Source organism: Gymnoscopelus microlampas, assembly GCF_963454915.1.
Source record: "Gymnoscopelus microlampas genome assembly, chromosome: 11".
NCBI classification, from domain to species: Eukaryota; Metazoa; Chordata; class Actinopteri; order Myctophiformes; family Myctophidae; genus Gymnoscopelus; species Gymnoscopelus microlampas.
In genome coordinates, this window is record NC_139948.1 from 52,128,821 (window position 1) to 52,152,467 (window position 23,647).

A 23,647-nucleotide genomic window follows, 5' to 3' on the forward strand; every position below is an offset into this window, starting at 1 on the left:
GACACTGATGTCAGGACAGCAGAGTCACTGATGTCAGGACAGCAGAGTCACTGATGTCGGGACAGCAGAGTCACTGATGTCGGGACAGCAGAGTCACTGATGTCGGGACAGCAGAGTCACTGATGTCGGGACAGCAGAGTCACTGATGTCGGGACAGCAGAGTCACTGATGTCAGGACAGCAGAGACACTGATGTCAGGACAGCAGAGTCACTGATGCCCATATTTCGCCGCAGGCTGAAAACCCACCTCTTCAGGAAACACTACCCTTCCTCTTTGCCTGGCCTACTTGTTGTTAACTAGTTGTACGAGCTCTTGTTATATTGTTGTATTATTTTATTGGATCTTGTTTAGTCGATACACTTATTTGTTTTAGCTCTTGCTCATTAGATTTTCCTAAGTGTTTCATCTGTTTAATAGGTAGCTGATATATGTCACTTTTACCTTAGAGCTAGGTATACTCTTAGTTGATTGTTTTAGCAGAAAATGCACTTTAGACTGCTGGTGATTAGTAGTTTTCGTTCCCTACCTATGTTGAATGCACTTATTGTAAGTCGCTTTGGATAAAAGCGTCTACTAAATAGAATGGAGTTATATAGGCTACTTACAGAGTATTTCTACATTGCAGTATTGATACTTTTACTTGAGTAAAAAAATGTAGTACTTTTTCCATCACTGCTTTATTCCATGCGTGTCCAAAGGCTCTGTCTGTCTGCAACCAGGCTTAAGTTCTTCTGAAGCCTTGCAGACGATGATGAAGCCATAATGCTGACATCATGTGACGTATAATAACACACTGACGGGAAAATTAATAATCCTGGTTCTGTCTGTATGGTGAAGAGGATCATGAGGAAATCCCTCATGACACACATCCTACAGTATGTGTATTGTCTGTCTCTCTCAAAGGCTCTGGGAAAATGGGATTTTTTTTTTTTTTTACCAGCTTTAAATATAAAGTTGGTTGTTGTCGGGCAGAAACCTTGTATCTCCAAACTTCTACTTCTTATGTCATCTCATAAATGAATGCCTTTAGTCATACTACAGTGTCACACACAATTAGCAAAACTTGCCGATCTACGACTCTACAAGCTCAAAACGCAACGTGTAGATCGGATATTATGTACATTTTTTGGACATGGTTTTCTGACCTGACAGAAACAGTATTTTTATCAGGAGAGCAAACACTGTGTCTACCAACAACAACAACAACAACAACAACAACATGGCTGACCCACCACGCTGTGATGGATTCCTGTTAGTGTTGCTGTGTGACATTTGGCAATTCATCTCAAGTCAGTGGAATGTGTTTAACCCATTCAACCCAGGAACGCATCTGTGTCATTTTAGGCAACATTTGTAACTCAAAATCTTTGTTTCTGCAGCATGGGGGATTCTACAAATGTCTTCTAAATCTAAATCTAAAAAAAAACTGTTTACTGAAAAAACGCTTGTTGCTATAATATCTGTGGTGCTTAAAACTTTTTTCATCTCAAGGACCCCCAAAATCAGATGCATTTGGTCGTGAAGCCCCATCTCAAAATATTGTGTTCCAGGGACCCCCCCCCACCCGAAGCGAGGATTTGAGTTACAAATGTTCGCTTAAAAAAAAATCATAGATATTCATAGATTTGCACACATTTTCCCCCAAAAAATTGCAGATCTGCAAGCTCATAGTGTGGCGCTCGTGCCGCGCTATGAGCTTGTAGATCTGCTATTTTTGATTAGCCCAAAGTGTAAAATCGTGGTTATAGCTATAAACATTTAAAATGACACAGTATGCGTTCCAGGATTGAATGGGTTAACCCATTAAGACCTGGAACTGCGTCATTTTTAGATTTGAGCTAAAAAGCATTATTTTACACTTTGGGCCATTCAAAAATAGCATATCTACAAGCTCATAGCGCGGCACCGAGTGCCACGCTATGAGCTTGTAGATCTGCTATTTTTGAAAAATCGTGAAAATGTGTGAAAATCTTTGAAATATATATATTTTTTTATAGCGAACATTTGTAATTGTAACTCAAATCTTTGCTTCTGGGGGGGTCCCTGGAACAATATATTTTAGGGATGTTCGATATTATCGGCCTCCCGATATTATCGGCCGATATTAGCATAAAAATCGGAAAATATCGGTATCGTTTTTTTTTTGGTTTTTTTTAAATAATTTACAGTAGTTCTTACTGTATATGGTGTGTGTGATATGAAATTTGAGCTTACCCTAATCACAATAATCCCCGCATATATCGGTATCGGTTGATATCGGTATCGGTAATTAAGAGTTTGACAATATCGGTATATCGGTTATCGGTAAAAAAGCCAATATCGGACAACCCTAATATATTTTGATGGGGGTCAGCGGCCAAATACATATACTTTTGGGGGTCCTTGACATGAAAAAGATTGAACACCACTGATATAGAAACATACGTTTTTCAGAAAACCGTTGAGATTTAGGAGATAAGTCTGACGTTGTCCTCCTCCTCCTCCTCCTCCTCTGATGATGATGATGATGATGATGATGATGATGCTCCTCATGTTCCTCGTTCCCCTGATTCCATCGAGTCCGGTTAGAACGGTGTGGGTCGGTTAGAACAGTGTGGGTCGGTCAGAACAGTGTGGGTCGGTTAGAACAGTGTGGGTCGGTTAGAACAGTGTGGGTCAGGGTTAGAACAGTGTGGGGTCGGTTAGAACAGTGTGGGTCGGTTAGAACAGTGTGTGTCGGTTAGAACAGTGTGGGTCGGTTAGAACAGTGTGGGTCGGTTAGAACGGTGTGGGTCGGTCAGAACAGTGTGGGTCGGTCAGAACAGTGTGGGTCGGTTAGAACAGTGTGGGTTAGGGTTAGAACAGTGTGGGTCGGTTAGAACGGTGTGGGTCGGTCAGAACAGTGTGGGTCGGTCAGAACAGTGTGGGTCGGTTAGAACAGTGTGGGTTAGGGTTAGAACAGTGTGGGTCGGTTAGAACAGTGTGTGTCGGTTAGAACAGTGTGGGTCAGGGTTAGAACAGTGTGGGTCGGTTAGAACAGTGTGGGTCGGTTAGAACAGTGTGGGTCGGTTAGAACAGTGTGGGTCGGTTAGAACAGTGTGGGTCGGTCAGAACAGTGTGGGTCGGTTAGAACAGTGTGGGTCGGTCAGAACAGTGTGGGTCGGTTAGAACAGTGTGGGTCGGTCAGAACAGTGTGGGTCGGTTAGAACAGTGTGGGGTCGGTTAGAACAGTGTGGGTCGGGTTAGAACAGAACAGTGTGGGTCGGTTAGAACAGTGTGGGTCGGTCAGAACAGTGTGGGTCGGTTAGAACAGTGTGGGTCGGTCAGAACAGTGTGGGTCGGTTAGGACAGTGTGGGTTGGTTAGAACAGTGTGGGTCGGTTAGAACAGTGTGGGGTCGGTTAGAACAGTGTGGGTCGGGTTAGAACAGAACAGTGTGGGTCGGTTAGAACAGTGTGGGTCGGTTAGAACAGTGTGGGTCGGTCAGAACAGTGTGGGTCGGTTAGAACGGTGTGGGTCGGTCAGAACGTTGTGGGTCGGTTAGAACGGTGTGGGTCGGTTAGAACAGTGTGGGCCGGTTAGAACAGTGTGGGTCGGTTAGAACAGTGTGGGTCGGTCAGAACAGTGTGGGTCGGTCAGAACAGTGTGGGTCTGTTAGAACAGTGTGGGTCTGTTAGAACAGTGTGGGTCGGTCGGGGGGGAGGGACCCTTTTTTTTTGCAACACTTTGTGGGCTTGTAGATCGATTATTTTCCCTATTAAATAATAGGGCTGTTAAATATGTATTTGTATGCAGGCATGGAGACGGCAACATGCATCTTTAGGGGTCTCCACATACAAAGCTTTTTCATTTTGGTTCCCCCATCACTCCATCTCTACTATCACTCCATCAATCTATCACCCCATTCTATCACTCCATCAATTTATCACTCCATCAATTTATCACTCCATTCTATCAATCCATCAATTTATCACTCCATTCTATCAATCCATCTCAACTATCGCTCCATCAATCTATCACTCCATCTGAACGTCTCTCTTTCTCTGTTCCTCTCTCATCACCCTCCCCCCTCTTTTCTCTCTCTCTCTCTCTCTACTCTCTCTCTCTCTCTGCCTCTCTCTCTCTCTCTCTCTCTCTCTCTCTCTCTCTCTCTCTCTCTCTCTCTCTCTCTCTCTCTCTGCCAGAGGCGTATGGAGATGCAGTCTTGTGTAACGCTCGTACTCAGAACCAGTTTCATCCAGTCAATGAGGTGCTGCCTGTGAAGAGATGGGGGGGGGGGGGGGGGGGGGGAGTGAGTGTGTGTGAGTGTGAGTGTGTGTGTGTGTGTGTGTGTGTGTGTGTGTGTGTGTGTGTGTGTGTGTGTGTGTGTGTGTGTGTGTGTGTGTGTGTGTGTGTGTGTGTGTGTGTGTGTGTGTGTGTGTGTGAGGGCTTCTCTTCTGGGCTGAATAGAAGCTAGCCGCTCGCTGTCTGGAATTTTCCTGTTTGCACCGCCAGGATTACATAACCTTGTTGTCGGGCAGAAAACTCCTATCTCCATATTTTAACTTTTTTTATGTTTTCTTTTTTTTAATGAACGCCCTACCTGATCATAATAACTACAGCGTCAGGCAGAAGCATCAAAAAGCAGCAGATCCACAGATACACCTTGGCGCTGCGTTTCCAGCTTGTAGATCTGTTACTTTTCAATCCTGAAATCCTGAAAAGTAACAGTTTTTGGTCATACAGGGTTTCCACCTGACAGAGACGATAAGTGTGTGTGTGGGGGGGTCGACCCGCCCCCCCCCCCCTAGAATAAGAGCTTCTCTTTGTGTGGCGGCTAAAGAAAGAAAGAAAGAGTGAATGAATAGTAATGGAGGATGACAGACAGACGAGGTCCACAGGTTGCTGTTGATGATAAGCCAGACGCTGAGCAGCTGTTTGCTATCTCTGCTTTTTGATTCATTTGTGTTTTTCAGACATTAACCCTTTCAATCCCAGAACGCGTTCTGTACTACTGTGTCATTTTAGATTTTTCTTTTTAGCCGTAACCATTATTTTATATACTTTGGACTATTCAAAAATAGCAGATCTACAAGCTCATAGCGCGGCACCGAGTGCCGCGCTATGAGCTTGTAGATCTGCTATTTTGTGAAAATGTGTGCAAATCTTTGAACATACTATGTGTATAGGATGTTTTTTAAAGCGAACATTTTTAACTCAAATCTTTGCTTTTGGGGATTTAATTCCTAATAAGCTAATATCAGTTGTTCTCAAACTTTTTTCATGTCAAGGACCCCCAATATGATATGTATTTGTCCACGGACCCCCCATCTCAAAATATTTTGTTCCAGGGACCCCCCCAGAAGCCAAGATTTGAGTTAATTTTTTTTTCTATAATAGCAAAAGAAATCTAAAGTGACAGAGATGCTCTCCCGGATTGAATGGGTTAACGATGACTTGCTCTGCGTTTTTTTTTGCTGTCCTCTTTTTACCAGTGATTTTACTAATGATTGACAATAATGTACAGTGTATCAGAGATTGGCTAATGTGTGTCTGAATCAAGAATTAATAGATTCTTGTAGTTGCGTGCACACACACACACACACACACACACACACACACACACACACACACACACACACACACGTCGTAAGTTTTGGGTCTGAGAGTCTAAATCTCATCAATCTCAACGGTGGTCCGTGGCTCAAATGCCGAATAAATAATGGACCTTGATATGAAAAGGGTCACACCTACCATCAGCCCCCAGTACTTATAATAACACCTACCATCAGCCCCCAGTACTTATAATAACACCTGCCATCAGCCCCCAACTCTTTACTTTAATATGTTAACTTTATGAACTTAAATACAAATACATTGGATATAAAAAAGACAATAGAATTGTAATACTAGTCATTAAGCTACTAATATATAGACTGAAGTAATTAAAGCGGGTCATGTTTGGAATCATAACAGCTGAAATCAATAATTTATCAGTATTCTGATGTTAAACTGAAGGCCGCATATAAGTGAAGGTGGGGGCCGCATGTGGCCCATGTATGTACTATGCGATGCGAGGGTGCCGACTAGCCGACACCAACTCTGTACTCCTGGATCCTCCTGCCCTCCACTCCCTCCTATCCATCAGGGTGTTGAGCTCTACAGCAGTGGTTTTCAACCCTTTTCGGTCCATTATTTATTCTGCATTTGAGCCACAGAACCACCATTTGATGAGATTTAGACTCAGACTCAGACCCAAGACTTAGAATATTTTGTTATAGTTGGATATGATTTTGTCCTTTCCATCCATGATGTATTGATGTTGGTTCCATAGGAGAGACAACAGGCAAACGTTGATCAAAATAACAATTATTTAATGAAGTAATGCAGATGTTTAACAATAATTTAGCTCTTGAGAGTGCAAAATGAAACCAAATAGACCTGCTCCACGTGTTGCCTTTTGTCGTAATTGGGTGGCCATAGCTGAATGGTTAGAGAGCCCCGCCCGGGCAGACGGACTTCCCGGCTGTCCCAGGTTCGATTCCATATGAAGCCAGCGATGTGTCGATGTGTCCCTGACACTTAACTGGGTGAAGCTGCCAAATTATTATTTATTAATGTTTTATTTAACTTAAATGTTATAATGGAAGTCAATGAGGCTCAGATGGGAATAGACTGGAAGTCCCCGTTGACTGAAGTGGTACAATAGAGCAGTAGTTCTCAAACTTTTTCATGTCAAGGACCCCCATGTATTTGACCACGGACCCTCCATCCCTATATATTTTGTTCCAGGGACCCCCCAGAAGCAAAGATTTGAGTTACACATGCTTGCTTTAAAATATATATACTGTATATATTCAAAGATTTGCACACATTTTCATGATTTTTCAAAAATATCAGATCTACAAGCTCATAGTGCGGCACTCGGTGCCGCACTATGAGCTTGTAGATCTGATATTTTTGAATAGCCCAAAGTATACAAGTTTAAAGTGGTTAAGATTATGTTGATTCTATATTAACACATTTTGCTGGGGACCCCCTGGAACCCCCCCCCCCCCCCCAGGACCCCTGGGGGTCCCCGGACCCCACTTTGAGAACCAATGCAATAGAGGTACAGTATAAAGTGAAGTTGTACAGTAGAGGTGTTCAAACAGCTGCTATAGATATCAGAACGATATCAAACGGTTGCCCAACAGCTGCCAAACATCAATAACTGACCGCAGAGACTTTATCAGCAGTAGACTGACCTTGACCCTTGACCCCGGTCTAATTCTATGCAGTACCCTGTCATACCGTGGGAGGTCAATGTCATCCCATCATTATGCTGTGGCCTTGTGTTTGACATAGTGGTGGTTCTCGTCCACCTTTGAGCTTTAGTGTAGTGGTGATTGCCAGTGATGGAAAGTAACTAAGTACATGTACTTAAGTACAAACTTGAGGTATTTGTACTTTACCTAGTACAAGTACCGGGTTTTTCCAATTTCCAATACTTTTACTTCTACTCCACTACATCTCAGAGGCAAATATTGTGCTTTTACTCCACTACAATTATTTGAAAACTTTAGTTACTTTTCAGATATAAATTATTATATTATAAAACATACAAATTAACCACTTTAGCCCTATTTTATACCTAGGCTATTTGAAAATAGCCGATCTACAAGCTCACAACGTTTTTTTACTTTTGGTACTTTAAGTACATTTTGATGCCAATACTTTGGTACTTTTACTCAAGTCAATTTTTAATTCTGGACTATTAAAGAATTTGAGTACTTTTTCCACCACTGATTGCTACAGTAAAGTAGGCCTTTAGATTTCATTAGCAGAAAATACAGTATATGTCTGTATGCACATTTAGAGGGCTGGAGATTGTTTGTAAAATGACGATACCAGTCTGAAATACCAGTGGCTTTGAAGTGACATCATTTGGACATCAATCATGTAATTGTAAAAACGTGATGCAATAACACTGGTATGGTCCTTGAGGTCTGCCAACCTAGGTAACAGTCTTATGAACAGACCAACATCTCTGCTGGGCACTGAGTCACTGTGGAGATATAAATGCTCAGCGAAGGCAAGATGAGCTGTTTAATGAACAGCTGCCAGGAGCCATACTCATACATAATCCTCATACTAGTACAGTAGGCAGAGGCAATATTGTAATATTTAATTTACTACCAAAGGACATTTATTTACAATGAACCTAGTGAACTGTTTCAGGGTTATCGTCCCTTTAACCTACTGTTGTCCCTTTAACCTACTGTTGTCCAGCCTGTTGGTGTGCTTGTAAATTATTGTCTGACATGTTTACAGCTCTCAGTAGTAGTGCTCTGTTAGTGATGAGCGGGCCGACCCGTAACCCGCGGGTCAACCCGCGGCGCGGGTGGTCGAGTTAGGATTTCAGAGGCAATTATGCGGGCTGCGGGTGAGCGGGTCAGCCGCTCTCACACGCAAAAAAAAAAAAGAAACCTCTTTTGAACAACATGCTAGTTTATTTAGCCCATGACAATGTTGTGCTACTGTAGACATTTATTGCTAAGACAATAATTTGATGACCAGCGGATCGGTAGGCAGCGGTTCTGGTAGGAGACACAAAGGAGACTCTGTGTGTCTCCTACCGGAACCGCTGCTGGTCATCAAATTATTGTCTTAGGAATGAGACAAAAATAAAAAAATATCCATGAATTCAAGTCTACATGGAGTGACTAATCCATAGGAAAACAAATCATTGTGCGGGTGAACTATCCCTTTAAGATGAGAAAGTGAATGAAGAATGCCAATACTGTATAGAAACTTTCTTAAGTACTCTTTAAAGTTACACCTATAGGCTGTGGAACATGAATCTAACCTGAGGAGCTACAGGTAGCAACATCAGTGCCTTACTGTCTTCTTTTAACCACTTGAACCCCAGTATTCATATTCTGAGGGGAACAATAATCAAACACGACTGACATTTAACTGTCATTTACACTGTGGCTACCAATATAAAGAAAAGAAGTGCTAGCCTGGGACCAGACCAATCTGCCAGTGCAAAAAAAAAAAGGAAAAAACGGATAATAATATACTTTTTTTAAATGAACACATGGTTCTCAATGACCTCATGCACACCGGCTCCCAATTTACCGTGCGGTGAGGAGATTCCAATTGAACCCAGTTCGATTTTTGCGTCTTTTCGCATGCGGTTAAAACTGATTGACTAATCACACCCTGTCTGCAAAGGCCTTTAGTCTGGCCTTTAGTCTGTGTGTGTGTGTGTGTGTGTGTGTGTGTGTGTGTGTGTGTGTGTGTGTGTGTGTGTGTGTGTGTGTGTGTGTGTGTTGTGTGTGTGTGTGTGTGCGTGTGCGTGTGGGTGCGTGTGGGTGCGCCTCTTACCAAGGCCATGCAGCCAACGAGGACAAAGTGTCGAGAAGTGATGACTGGGTACAGGTCTGTTTATAGACAGGCTGGCTTTTCAAGCCACCCTGTAAAAAGTGCTGATCTACAAGCTCACAAGACATTTGGTGTAGACGGGAAAAAAAGCGGTCCAAGTACAGAGTCAACTCAGGTCCAGTTTACTAAGTCTAGGCTAGGGTATAATAAAAAGTTGTTAAGATGAAATCTTATAATATGCACATTGTGAATGAGGTTGAATGTGTGGGCATTGCTGCCCGGTTCATTAACTCTTGTTCCTCTGTAGTGAAGGTGTTTGGTCTCATAATGTAGCAGTTATTAATCACTGTATCACACTTTGAAACTCTGCTAATAAATGGTGTAAAGGTCCAGTTGGCCGCAGGGCGGGCAGCCTTTGGAAATGTCATCGATGTGCACAGTTGCACACGAACTCCCAGCATATCTACTGTACCTACATTCACTGGTACTGTAAGTGACAGTGCATAATTATAAGTAATGACGGCGCTCAGGTGGGCGAACGTCAGCAGAACTGGAACTCTACGGCGATGAGTAATGGTCTGAATCATACAGGGACAAATTGGAATTGTGTCATTCATAAATATAGTCCAATAGACGTATTGAAAGGATTAAGGAATGTTTGAGCACCTTTAGTGTGACAGGGTAGGTCACGTAAAATATTATTTTAAGACAAAATACCGTCAAATTGCTAATGGTTGAGTTCATTAGGCTGTAATAACAGTAACCGTTTGGATTACTTTTGCGTAGCAAAAGCCTGAACAATGGACAATGGCCAGTGGGCATTGAACCTTTTTTCAGGATTTTGCTACACAAAGCTTTTTTGACAGTTTTTCCTCTTTCTCTTGGGTAAAAGGGTAGTCCAATGGTTTCAGCCTATACCTTTTCGGTCAGAAATGTGTTACATTTTTTGTATTACCCAATGAAATGTAAATATTATGTTATCACATAAATGACCGAACTAAACTAAAAACAAATACAAACTAAAGATGCATCATTCAGCGCACAAATAAATATTCCCAGTTGATCTACATGAGGCATGTCGGTGCTTATGGGCAATACATTCCAATACTTCACGTTGTCTTTTAGTTGACTGTAGAAAAAAATCTCCTGCAAGTTCCTCGATGACCTCTCTGCCTCACAGCCTTCAGTGGTGTGCAGGGATGAGATGACGTAATACGTATAGCAGTGGCCGGGTGCTTACCTGTTGTCATCGGCGCTGGCACCGGCGAACTCCGATGTCTACGATTGACTCGTTCTGCTAGTACATCCCATAAGCCAGAGGGAGAGGAGCGTCACGATTGGGTAGTTAGTAGCGGGACGGGGGGCTTCTCTCATAGCCTGGAGGGACGATTGCTCTGCAATTAAACGTGTACACAAACCCTTTTGACCCGTTTGAAAGATATCTAAGAATCGGAGGTCCCTGTCCTCCTGTTAGCGCTGTGCACCATACATATGAAGCTTATCGACATAGTGGTATGTGAGATTAGCTGTAGACAGACACACACACAGACAGACACAAACACAGACAGACACACAAAGGGGTGAAAACATGATCTCCTGGTGGAGATAACAACAACACACTGTGTTACAACTAAAGCTCCCACACTTCAAGTTCAACAGCACGCCGAAGGTTATCTCAGGTCACGTGTGTTGATGAATGATGAATCTAGAGTCTAAAGTCTCTCTCTCTCTCTCTCTCTCTCTCTCTACTATATAATGTATTGTGGACTCGTCTCTCTCCTGTGTGTCTAGCTGACGTGGTGAAGAAGACAGTGGAACTCGAGGACTGTCGGTGCCTCTCCTGTCCTCTCTCTCTCTCTCTCTCACTGCGTCCCTTGGTGTGGTAGTCTCTCTCCCGGAGCCATGGCGTCCTCACTGCTCAGTCGACAGCTGGCCTTCTGTCTGCCCAACAACCTCCGTCTCTCTGCTCCAGGTAACTCCACCGTACCTCCATACCTCCACCCCCCCCCCCCCCCCCAAGGCAAGACTCACTGTAGGTGACCTGCAGCTAAATACACACATGTTGTTGTTTGCAAGTTTCAGCTCATTGACTACAAATCACCTACTGTACACTGTAGTCCACCATTTTACTAAGCATGCAAACAGTCAGTGAATAAAGCACGCACATCCAAAATAACATAAAAAAAGACCAGGTGCTGAGTTATAGACAAATACTGAAGGAGAACAGAGTCTGCATGCTGGATCCAGCTCCAAAGCCTTAGCTTTGAAACGTCACCTTGGTGGTCAATATTTTTTTTTTAAAGAAATACATTTGTAGCTGGATCCATTTAATTTTTTTACCAAACATACCATTTAAAAAAAATGTTTTTTCAAACCTTCCAGTAAACCAATTTGCAGAGATATGAAGCTTGCTCAAGATAAGTTACGTAACATTGCGTTGTCATTGCTTATGCAGCGCAGTGAACATTATGTCACCTTTATTTCATTTTGTCGTAAAATTACTGTACGTTTTCATTGCTTGATAATGTAGTTAAAAGTTGATAAATCTAACCTAAATAGTTGCAGGAGAAACAAATGTTTTGCAAATGAAATGACCGTGTCCGTGGCTTCTTCATGCCGACGTGAATATTGTCCAGAGAAGCAGAACAATTTAAGAACAATTTAAGTTTTATCAACTGGAAGTTTCAATTAAAGGCTCTGGGAAATCAGTTAATTATTTAATAAAAGAAAAGAAAAGTGTGGGATTCTGGTGAGCAAAGTGTTCAAGGTTTTTTAATGTAACATTGTGTGCACAGATACATAAGAGTAAAACATATTGTGTTCTGATTCCTCATGGCAACATCAACAATAAAATAATAATAATAATAATAATAACGATAATATAATATGTAACATATATTAAAAGGAAAACAAACAAAAAAGGAATAAAGCAGTGATGTAACAGGTGATTTCTAGTAAATGTGCAGAAACACCAGTAGGATTTTTTAAAGGTCATTGTGTGTGTGTGTGTGTGTGTGTGTGTGTGTGTGTGTGTGTGTGTGTGTGTGTGTGTGTGTGTGTGTGTGTGTGTGTGTGTGTGTGTGTGGGGCCAAGGGGAACGTGACTTCCTCTCTGGAGGGTCTGCTGTACCTCCTAGTCAATGATCTACACTATACCTTCTACTCTGGTTAGATCCAGACACACACACACACACACACACACCACCACACAGACCTCTTCCTATTGGTCTGTCTGGCTGTCTGTCTGTTTAGACAGGCGTGGATCCTGTTACTGTACACTGTACAGCAGGGGTCTTCAACAGGTGGCTCCGGGACCCCTAGGGGGTCCTCAGACTTACTACAGGGGGGGAGGGGTCAAATCTTTGCGTGATAGGATTTTTCTTTTTTTACATTAACCACTTGAACCCTATAATCCCTTTTCTGAGGAGAACTTTAGCCAAAAATAGCAGATCTACAAGCTCACTCGCTGCGATGCGTTGTACAGTACATGATAATAAGGTTTGTGATCTGTTGTTATAAAAGAAGGTTAGCCAATGGAATAATAATAATAATAATAACAACCCTAAGGACTAGGCTACTAACTTTTTTAACTAATTTATGTTTATCTTAATCTTGTCTTGTTTGTCTTAAGGACTTGTACTTAGTTACATTACACCTAGTGTTTATACCCATGCCAGCATGTATGACGTTGCATTGTGACATATCTCTGTTCAACACAACGCTGTACCCCCTCCAACTGTAGCCTACATACTTTCCCCCATGTCTTTTCTTAAATTGTTTTTATTATGTTTTGACACTAGCTTTGGCAATGTAAACGTATGTTTTCTCATGCCAGTGAAGCTCATTTGAATTGAATTGAAATTGACAATAAGGCCCTGTTCAGACTGACTGACAGCCCAAATCCAGCTCAGATCTGATGTGTGTCCTACTGTATATCCAGATTGGAGTCACATTGTTTTTATTCAGTCTGAACAGCAAAATAAACCCCACATGGAAACAGATGTTTGCAAATCATATTTAAGTCACATTCCTCCGCATTGTTCAGGTGGTAACCGGAATGCTCGCCCCAAAACACACTCGCCCCCATTTTCTTTTCGCGGACCGCTCGCCCTTAGCCGTTCTTGTATTCTATCACTCGGTGCCACGCTATGAGCTTGTAAATCTGCTATTCTTGAATAGCCAAAGAAATCTAAAAATGACACAGCTGCTTTCCTGGATGGAATGGGTTAAGTGGTTAAATTAGGCCCTGTTCCCCTCAGGCGTGTTACTGTTAATTGGGACGTTGTGTTATAACAGACAGAGACTGAATGTCTCTGATGAACATTTCTGGAGGGAACAGCAGAGGTCTCCGGAGAAGCTGTGAGGTCATCACAATCAGACAGGATTAGTTTTCAGCTTCATTCCTCTCTGCTTCCAGGTGTTTGTACTGAATCAGGCTGATTGCTGTGTGTGCACGCTCATACCGTCTCTGTCTGGTGGAAACCTCATTATGTCTAAAACTGTTACCTTTCAGACGATATGTTCATGAGAGCATGTTTATTCATTGACACATCCTGCGCCCCCCCCCCCCCCCCCCTCCTCCCTCCAGCCTCCAGATATGTCAGTAAGGTGGCCCCTAAGGTTCAGATGGATTACTCAGCCGAGTACGATGGTCCCTCCATGAAGACGATGGTCCCTGGGCCACGGTCACAGGTAACGCACACACACGCACACGCACACGCACACACACACACACACACACACACACACACACACACACACACACACACACACACACACACACGCTCGATACTGTACATTTGCCTTTCAAGGTTGATCTTAATTAGAAACTCAATACTGTCTGTCTGCCTGTCTGTCTGTCTGTCTGTCTGTCTGTCTGTCTGTCTATCTGTCTGTCTGTCTGTCTCTGCATTTACCTCCCTCAGGCGCTGACTAAACAATTGGGTGAGATCCAGGTAAGACACAAAGGGAGTGTGTAAATGGACCGGTTTTAGCATGAATGTACATGCATGATGTGTTCATCTTGGTGTTTTATAGTTTTCTATGTTGAGCTCTAGGAGTGACAATGAGTCTTTAGCTGAAGCTGAAAGCAGAGAGTGGAGGTGCAGTGTTGTCACGCTGCATCACTTTTATTCACAGTATCTGATGGTTTTATCAGGATTTGAACCCCAGCCAGACGCTGTGCTGCCTCATTTTCTTGTAGCCTGTTCTCTCTTGTAGCCAGTGTTGATTTCGCCGACTAAAACTATGATGAAAAATGTTCATCGACTACTTTTTTTCACTGACGAAAACTAAATAAAAACTAAATAAAACTAAACTACGATGACTAAAACTATGATATATATATATATATATATACATATATATATATATATATATATATATATATACATATATGTATATATATATATATATATATATATATATATATATATATATGTATATATGTATGTATATGTATATATATACATATATATATATATATATATATATATATATATATATATATATATATATATATATATATATATATATATATATATATATATATATATATATATATATGTATATATGTATGTATATGTATATATATACATATATATATATATATATATATATATATATATATATATATATATATATATATATATATATATATATATATAAATAAATATACTGAATATACTTTCGTCAACAAATAGAAACTAGACTAAAATGTTAGTGAGGGATCTAGTGGAGAAGAGATCCAGTAGAACTAAAAGACAAGTCATTTTATGTTTGGTTGCGCTCGGGTGTTGTGCTCTGAAAATAGCAGATCTACTGTACAAGCTCATAAGCGCGACGCGTTGTGAGCTTGTAGATCTGCTATTTTGCTATATTTTGCAATCAAGCTATATATTTTGCCATCAAGCTATATTTTGCCATCAAGCTATATTTTGCCATCAAGCTATATTTTGCCATCAAGCTATATTTTGCCATCAAGGCACCGCCAAAAAAACATTTTAGTCGACTAAATCAACTGTAGATTTACCGGTAGTCGACTATAATCTTATGAAATTTAGTCGACGAAACTAGACCAAAATTAAAACATTCAGATGACTAAAATATGACTAAAACTAAATCGAATTGTATTCAAAAGACTATGACTAAAACTGAAGCAAAATTTTCTGTCAAAATCAACACTGCAGTGTCGTCACGCTGCATCATTGTTATTTACAGGATCTGATGGTTTTATCAGGATTTGAACCCCAGCCAGACTTGTTGTGCTGACTCAGCTTGTAGAGGCAGCAGCAGCAGCAGCAGTAGTAGTATGGTGTAGCCTGCAGCCACTGGTGGAATGTAACCAAGTATATTTATTTACTCAAGTACGTTACTCAAAGGATGACTTCACCCATTTTCAATATAATTGGTCCTCACCAGTGTTGATTTTGACAGCACATTTTTATTTAGTTTTAGTCACATAGTCCTTTGAATAAAATTACGTTTAGTTTAAGTCACATTTTAGTCATCTGAAATGTTTTAGTTTTAGTCGACTAAATATCATAAGATTATAGTCGACTAAATATATACAGTTGATTTAGTCGACTAAAATGTATTTTGGCGGTGCCTTGATGGCGTCGTGATGCCTGATTTACACTTGGCTGCGTGCTGAAAATAGCAGATCTACAAGCTCACAACGCGTCGCAGCGCGACGCGTTGTGAGCTTGTAGATCGGCTATTTTCAGAGCGCAACACCCGAGCGCAACCAAACATAAAATGACTTGTCTTTTAGTTCTACTGGATCTCTTCTCCACTAGATCCCTCACTAACATCTTAGTCTAGTTTTTATTTGTTGACGAAATTGTCAATATATTTAGTCTTAGTTTTAGTCATCATAGCTTAGCTTTGTTTTTTTTTTAGTTGTCGTCAGTGAGGAAAGGTAGACGACGAACATTTTTCGTCATAGTTTTAGTCGGTGAAATCAACACTGGTCCTCACTAGTGCTCAACAACAAATACATCTACTCTATATGCGTCTCAGATGAGGGCTGTGGACACTTCAGAAACGCGTGAGAACAATGGCTTCCATCACAGCATGCTAACTTTACAGGAGTAGAAAGCATGTCGTTTCTATTAGTTTGGATTTGCGATCGTCGATGATGTCACTGGTAGGCAGGTTTCTGAGGTGTCCACAGGAGCACTTATATGAAGATTGAAGGGGGCGAACTCGTTCTTAAGGTACAATTCTGAGGCACTTTTACTTTACTCTTACTTTTTTTATACTTTATACTTCTCTCCACTACATCCCAGAAGCAAATATTGGACTTTTTTGTACTCCACTACAATTATTTGAATACTCTAGTTATTAGTAGTTACTGCTGACACATTTTGAAACATTTTAGTACTTTTACTTTGGTATTGTATATATTAATGCCAATACGTTTGGAATAAAGGATAGGATACAGGATAAAAGTCCTGCTGTTTCTTGTAACAGAGTATTTCTACATGGTGGTATTGGGTACTTGTACTTAAGTAAAGGAGCAGAGAGTACTGGGTGCAGCTCTCACACAGTGTTGCAGTGGAGATACTGCATGTTTGGCAGCATGTCAGGGTTACACAAGGACAAGGATTTTCCTTTCCTAAAGTTGCAGAATTCTGTGACGTTCTGCAGCTACAGTAGATCTGTGTTTCAACCCATTCAATCCGGGGACGCAACAGTGTCATTTTAGATTTCTTTGGCTATTTTTTGGAAAAATCGTGGATCATTGTGGGTCTTTGAATATATTTATTTTTAAAGCGAACATTTGTAACTCAAATCTTTTCTTCTGGGGTATTCTAAATCCTAACGGTTTTTTGAAAAAAATGTATGTTGCTATAATATCAGTGGTTCTCAAAAATTATATGTATTTTGCCGTGGACCCCCATCTCAACATATTTTGTTCCAGGGACCCCCCAGAAGTTGTAACAGAGTTAGAACTGTTCGCTTGAAAATATATATATAATAAAAGATTTGCACAATTTTTCACGATTTTTCAAAAATAGCAGATATACAAGCTCATCTGCTATTTTTGAATAGCGAAATAAATCTTAAAATGACACACAGATGAGTTCCCGGTCTTAAAGGGTTAACTTTCCTTAATCACTTAATCCCTATATTCAGAAATAGCAGATCTACTGTACAAGCTCACAATGTGTTGCAATACGAAGCGGTGTATGCTTTCATGCAGTTTTAGCTATTTTTTTTAAATCTTATACTTTTTATACTTTTGATATGCCCAATAATAAGGATGTCAGTTTGAAAGTTGGCAATTACTTTATAAAACAATAATAAAGTGACTGTTGTTTAGTAATTCAAACAGTATGGCCTAAATGTTCATAAAACATGCAGTCTTTTATGCACTAGCAATAGAATAGATTAGATTAGATTAAAGAGTGTTTGAATTGGTCAAACTAGCTATAGAATGCATGTTCAGAAGAATCTTCCATAAAACCCCAATGGTCTCGGATATTTCATAAAAGCAAAGGTTAAAGCCTCATTCTGTGATTTCTTCAACGGGCATGTACTGTAGAACATAGGTTTACAAAAATACATTCAAAACATCATAATTCTACATATTGTGCTAATTGCTAAGAAACACTCAGTTTCACAAATCACAAATTGAGATTGGCCTAAAAAAAACTAAGGTTTCTATTTAGCTTTAAACCATGCATACATAACTTAATAGTGTATTACTGTATAAATTACATATATTCAGTAAGTGATAGTAGTTGAGACAGTATATGTACTCTCTTTTCAGCGAGTACAGTCCTGTGTCTTTGAGAGGGGACAGGCATGTACGGTGTGTGTGTGTGTGTGTGTGTGTGTGTGTGTGTGTGTGTGTGTGTGTGTGTGTGTGTGTGTGTGTGTGTGTGTGCGTATGTGTGTGTGTGCGTGCGTTTGTGTGTGCGTGCGTTTGTGTGTGCGTGCGTGCGTATGTGTGTGTGTGCGTGCGTATGTGTGTGTGTGTGTGCGTATGTGTGTGTGTGCGTGTGTTTGTGTGTGCGTGCGTGCGTATGTGTGTGTGTGCGTGCGTATGTGTGTGTGTGTGCGTGCGTTTGTGTGTGCGTGCGTGCGTATGTGTGTGTGTGCGTGCGTATGTGTGTGTGTGCGTGCATGCAGAGGGGGATGTGCAGTATAGTGTAGGCTACATTTGGTGAGTGTTGCAGTGCATTATGGTCATCGTCTGTAGCATTGCAGTGAACCCACACATACATTACTGTATATGTGCACGTGTACCCACACACACAGTACTGAATACGTGCACGTGTACCCACACACACAGTACTGAATACGTGCACGTGTACCCACACATACATTACTGTATATTGTCTCTGTCGGCTGGAAACCTCATAAGTCCAAAACTGTTACCTTTCAAGATTGAAATTCTAAGGCATCAAAAGCAGCAGATCTACAAGCTCGAAACGTGGCGCGAAGCGACGCGTTTCGAGCTTGTAGATCTGCTGCTTCTGATGCTTTTGTGTGACACTGTAGTACAGGGGTCTTCAACGTTTTCAGGCCAAGGACCCCCTAGCTGAGAGAGAGATGAAGCAGGGACCCCCCCTATATTGTATAAAATTGTGTTTCGGATTAAACTTTTTTTGTTTACTTGGTCTGCTCTTTTTTTCCCTCTACACCTATATACCTCTTTGCCAAAAATAGCAGATCTACAAGCTCTCAACGCCTCGCACTGCGAGGCGTTGTGAGCTTGTAGATCTGCTATTTTTGGCTAAAGTTCTCCTCAGAAAAGCGATGCTAGGGTTCAAGTGGTTACGGGTAAAAAGAAAAATCATATCACACAAAGATTTGGCGGACCCCCTGTGCTAACTCTGAGGACCCCCTGGGGGTCCAGGACCCCCTGTTGAAGACCCTTGCTGTAGTGTGATCAAGTTAGAATGTGGAGATAAGAGGTTTCTGCCCGACAACACTGATATGTGCATCATGTGTAATATCAGAGCGTTGGTCTGTCTAATCTGTTATGTTTCTCCAGTGAAGCAGTGTGAGTTAGAAAGGTGCGCTCAGTAGAGCGCAAACCTTCGCCAGGAGGCATGTCCTCATAATGATACATATAATGTGTGGTGAAGCTACATCAAAGTGCGTGCGTGTCTCTCTGACCCCAGTATCTGCACATTTACGTCAGTAAGGTCAACAGGAAGGCATGTACTCTGTACTACAACAACCATTATCTGTTATTATACCATTCAATCCGGGAACGCATCTCTGTCATTTTTTTTTGTTAGCTATTAAAAAATAGCAGATCTACAAGCTCATAGCTATTAGCTTGTACTGTAGATCTGCTATTGAAATGCAAATATTTGAATATATATGTTTTAAAGCAAACATTTATAACTGTCAAATGTCTACATTTTTCTGAAAAACTATTGTTTCTATATCAGTGGAGCTCGAACCTTTTCTTGTCAAGGACCACCAAAATGATATGTTTTTGGCCGCCGATCCCCATCAAAATATGTTGTTCCAGGGACCCCCCAGAAGCAAAGATTTGAGTTCAAAAAACAAAGATTTGCAAAAATGTTCAAGATTGTTCTAAAATAGCAGATATACAAGCTCATAGCGTGGCACTCTGTGCCACGCTATGAGCTTGTATATCTGCTATATAGCCAAAGTATGGTGGTTACACAGATGCGCTCCTGGTTTAAATGAGTTATATCTGTTTCCATTAGGACAAACTAGAAACAAATGCCCTTCGGCCGTTTGACCCCATCCTACCCGAACGCCCCCTCATACCCCCATACCCCCACACCACCACCCTCCTCCCCGGGCGGGGTAATTGTCACTGCATGTAATCTTAGGGTTAGAATACAGTAAATGTGCGTTGTACAATGGAAAAGACAGTTTGAGTTTCTTCTACGTGTTGTTGACAGTTGGTACAGGTGTGTAATGTGTGATGCCAGTACTGTGGTGTATTATTAGAGCCATTATGTGGACAATCAGCAGTAATGAACAGCTGTAGATGCATGGATCATTAGAGATGAAAGCTTGTGTGAAATACAGACGCTTGTTTTGTTTTTTTGTGGTTGTGCTGGTGCTGTGGAGAGAGTGGTTGACAAATGGCTTTTAGATACTCATTCCATTATGATATGGAGTTATTATCTGTATGATGTACTTGACTTTATTTATTTTCTTTACACAGTGTTTGCTTTGTTTAGACAAATGGAGTAGAGAGACAGCAGAAGGCAGAGTGATAAATAATGGCGACGGTGCCATGATTCCAGATTAAACCTGTCCCTGAGAAGGGAGAAGAAATATAGTTATTATTCAAAAACAAAAAAATATTCATGAAATAGTCATTTTCACTCTCAAGAAAAGTCTCCACTGAAAAGATAAAGGATTGAACTGAGAAGCGCTTCACTTTACTTCAGAAAATCCCAGGAATTCAGAGGAAATGTTAGCTCTTCCCATACATACTTAATACTTAAGTAGCTTAATGAACCCTCCCTTAGGCATTCCTTATCAAGCTCCAGAAGTTGTGATGTAATGTAATGCAACACATAGTAATGTTTGGTCAGCTACCAGTGCTGTTCCCCAGCATGTGGCCTTGTTTCTGCAAGACTATATTTACTGGGGCGGCAGTGGCTCAGGGGTAGAGTGGCCGGGTGAAGTGAACTGGAAAACCGAAAGGTTCCCAGTTCGATCCCGGGCTGGGGCGCTCCCCTAGAGTTAGTGTTGAAGTGTCCTTTAGCAAGACGCTGAACCCATAATTGCTCCCGATGAGCAGGTTGGTGCCTTGCATCCAACCGATGGAGCATTCCTCCTCCATCGGTGTATGAATGTGTGTCTGAATGGGTTAATGGCACAATCAATGTAAAGCGCTTCGGATAGAAGCGCTATATAAATGCACCATTTACCATTTTACTGTACATGCTGCCATTGTGTCCATTCAGGAGGGGTTTGAATCTTTTGGTATTTCACGGTTCGATTCCATTTAGATTATTTGGGTCCAGAAGATTCAATCCAAAATCCTTGATTGAACTCTGCCTACTTTGGCCATTCGAAAATAGCCGATTTGCGAGCTTTCGTTGTGAGCTTGTGCATTTAATTAATTGTTCATTATCAAAATCTGTAGTAACTAGTAAGTAACTAGAATTTAAAGCTGTCAAACAATTGTAGTGAATAAAAAGTGAAATGTCTGCCTTAGTGGAGTATTAAAGTATTGAGAAATGGAAATAATCAATAATTTTGAGTGTGCAATACAAGTGGACACTCAGAGTTCAGAGACACGTCCTCCATGTCACTGACAGTTCCATACGCGTGTCTCCTCCTCAGAACGTGGCGGCCATCAACTTCTTCTGCAACTACGAGGAGAGCAGAGGGAACTACCTGGTGGATGTGGACGGAAACCGCATGCTGGACGTCTACACTCAGATCTCCTCCATTCCCATCGGTGAGTTGTTCTATTTATTTATCAAACCTTTTTGAGCGGTGCCAACCACTCCTACATTTGACTTTGTCCGTGTGTCCGTATGTCCGTCCGTATGTTTGAGCACGGCTGATTGGTCAAGCTTGACAACGACACGTGACAATATGTTGTCACGTGTCACGTGACAACATATTGTTGCTGATTGTTGCGGATGCAACCAGTTACACTTTCAAACAGTGTTGTGCCTGAACGCGTTCAATGAACGATCGTTCATGAACTCGTTCATATTTTGGGCGAACGTGAACTGAACGTACTGTATATCCGCTAGATGAACGTTATCGTGAACGCGTTCATTCTGGCGTTTGTGAACGGCGTTCTCTCTTCGTTCAACTTCGTTCAAGAGTGTCCCAAATTTCCATGGTTACATCGGTTTGTCATGTTGTATTTCATCCTATTCTGTGTTTCCGAGGCGCCTTGAACGCACCATCAGCCCCAAAAAAGAAAAGCAAGGCGGTGTCTAACATTCATCTGCGCAGCGCGCCGAGCGCGGAGTCCGAGCAGCACAGACAGTTTACGGCCACTCGGCCAGGGCGAAGAGCTGACACTTTATCCGCTCTGCGAAGATCATTTCCCGGCCACAAGCATTTGGAAGTTGACTTGTGTCTCTTCCAAAGTATCGGTGTTGTTTCCTTGGCTTCACTGCCGACAGAATTAACTTGAAGCTGGGCTGAATTAATAAGTAAACACCGCGGAATGGCGAAATGAGTTTGGGATCATGTCACAACAACAACGTGGCTGTGTAGCACCGTAGCCTAACAGCCGACTTTAGGACGGTAGCCCCGGCCCCCGAACCTCTGAATGACCGTCATATTGTAGTCTGGACGTCCGACCCGACTTTATTTTGGCATTAAAAGTGGACTTCTGCACCTGGCTTTTGATGTTAACAGTGTCATACACTCACTTTGACAAGCCCCCAGCCCGCCCCCAAGATGAATGAAAATCTTTAGAAAATAGCAGATCTACAAGCTCACTATGTCGCACCGTGACCTGTTGTGAGCTTGTAGATCGGCTATTTTCCAATAGCCAAAACTTAAATAGGGCTGAAGTGATTCATGTATTTGTAAAATCTACAAAGTAACTAGTAACTCAAATACTCAAAATTTTGAAATAATTAAAAATAAAGTACAGTACTTGAATAAATGTGCTTAGTTACTTTACACCACTGGACATAATAAATATAGGGTGCTTTATGTATGAACACCAGAGAGGATATAATGTATAAGAAAATTAAATAAATAACATTGGTTTTATAATGAATTGGATAAATAATAGAAGTATAGTAATAATAATAAATAATATATTTGGATGCATCCTGCTCCATATACAATACAATGCACTGCTTTTCAGTTCATCATTCAAGTTTGAGCCAATAAAAAATATGCGATTAATATGCGATTAATCGCACTAATATATATTGAAAAAAAGAACGAAAAAGAACTGAACTAGTTCATTTTTTGAACCATGAACTTTAGTTCAAAATTTTGAATTATGAACTGAACTTTGAACTAGTTCATTTTGAAATTTGTGAACTGAACTTTGAACTAGTTCATATTTTAAGTGAACTTTCCCAACACTGCTTTCAAAGGCACCACTCTCTTCACACTGGGTGTGATTTTTTTATTTAAAATGACAGACATAGGCCTACTATACGTGGCGGAAATAAGATATATTAAAGCGGCAATATAAGTTTTAATGTTTGTCCTCCCTGGGATTTGAACCCGAGTCTAACCACATGAGAGACCAAACATATGCCGCTCATTGGCATAATGGACTTGGAGTGTGGCGCTCTCTGAAATGTTGGAGGGAAGGAACACACGATGATACGGGTGGAAGGAAGGTCTCTGCATACAGTAGTTTATTGCCTTGA

The 23,647-nt window shown here is 41.2% G+C and overlaps 1 protein-coding gene across 1 annotated transcript in view; it reads left to right on the top strand.

Moving 5' to 3' along the window:
• Positions 1 to 23,647, top strand: part of abat (4-aminobutyrate aminotransferase) — an 81,976-nt gene that overhangs the window by 32,882 nt on the left and 25,447 nt on the right. The window contains exons 2-5 of the mRNA XM_084072484.1: positions 11,119 to 11,299; positions 13,915 to 14,018; positions 14,252 to 14,281; positions 21,627 to 21,744. Coding sequence (XP_083928610.1) covers positions 11,230 to 11,299; positions 13,915 to 14,018; positions 14,252 to 14,281; positions 21,627 to 21,744 — 322 coding nt within the window. The 5' untranslated portion in view covers positions 11,119 to 11,229. The remainder of the gene's footprint in view (positions 1 to 11,118; positions 11,300 to 13,914; positions 14,019 to 14,251; positions 14,282 to 21,626; positions 21,745 to 23,647) is intronic.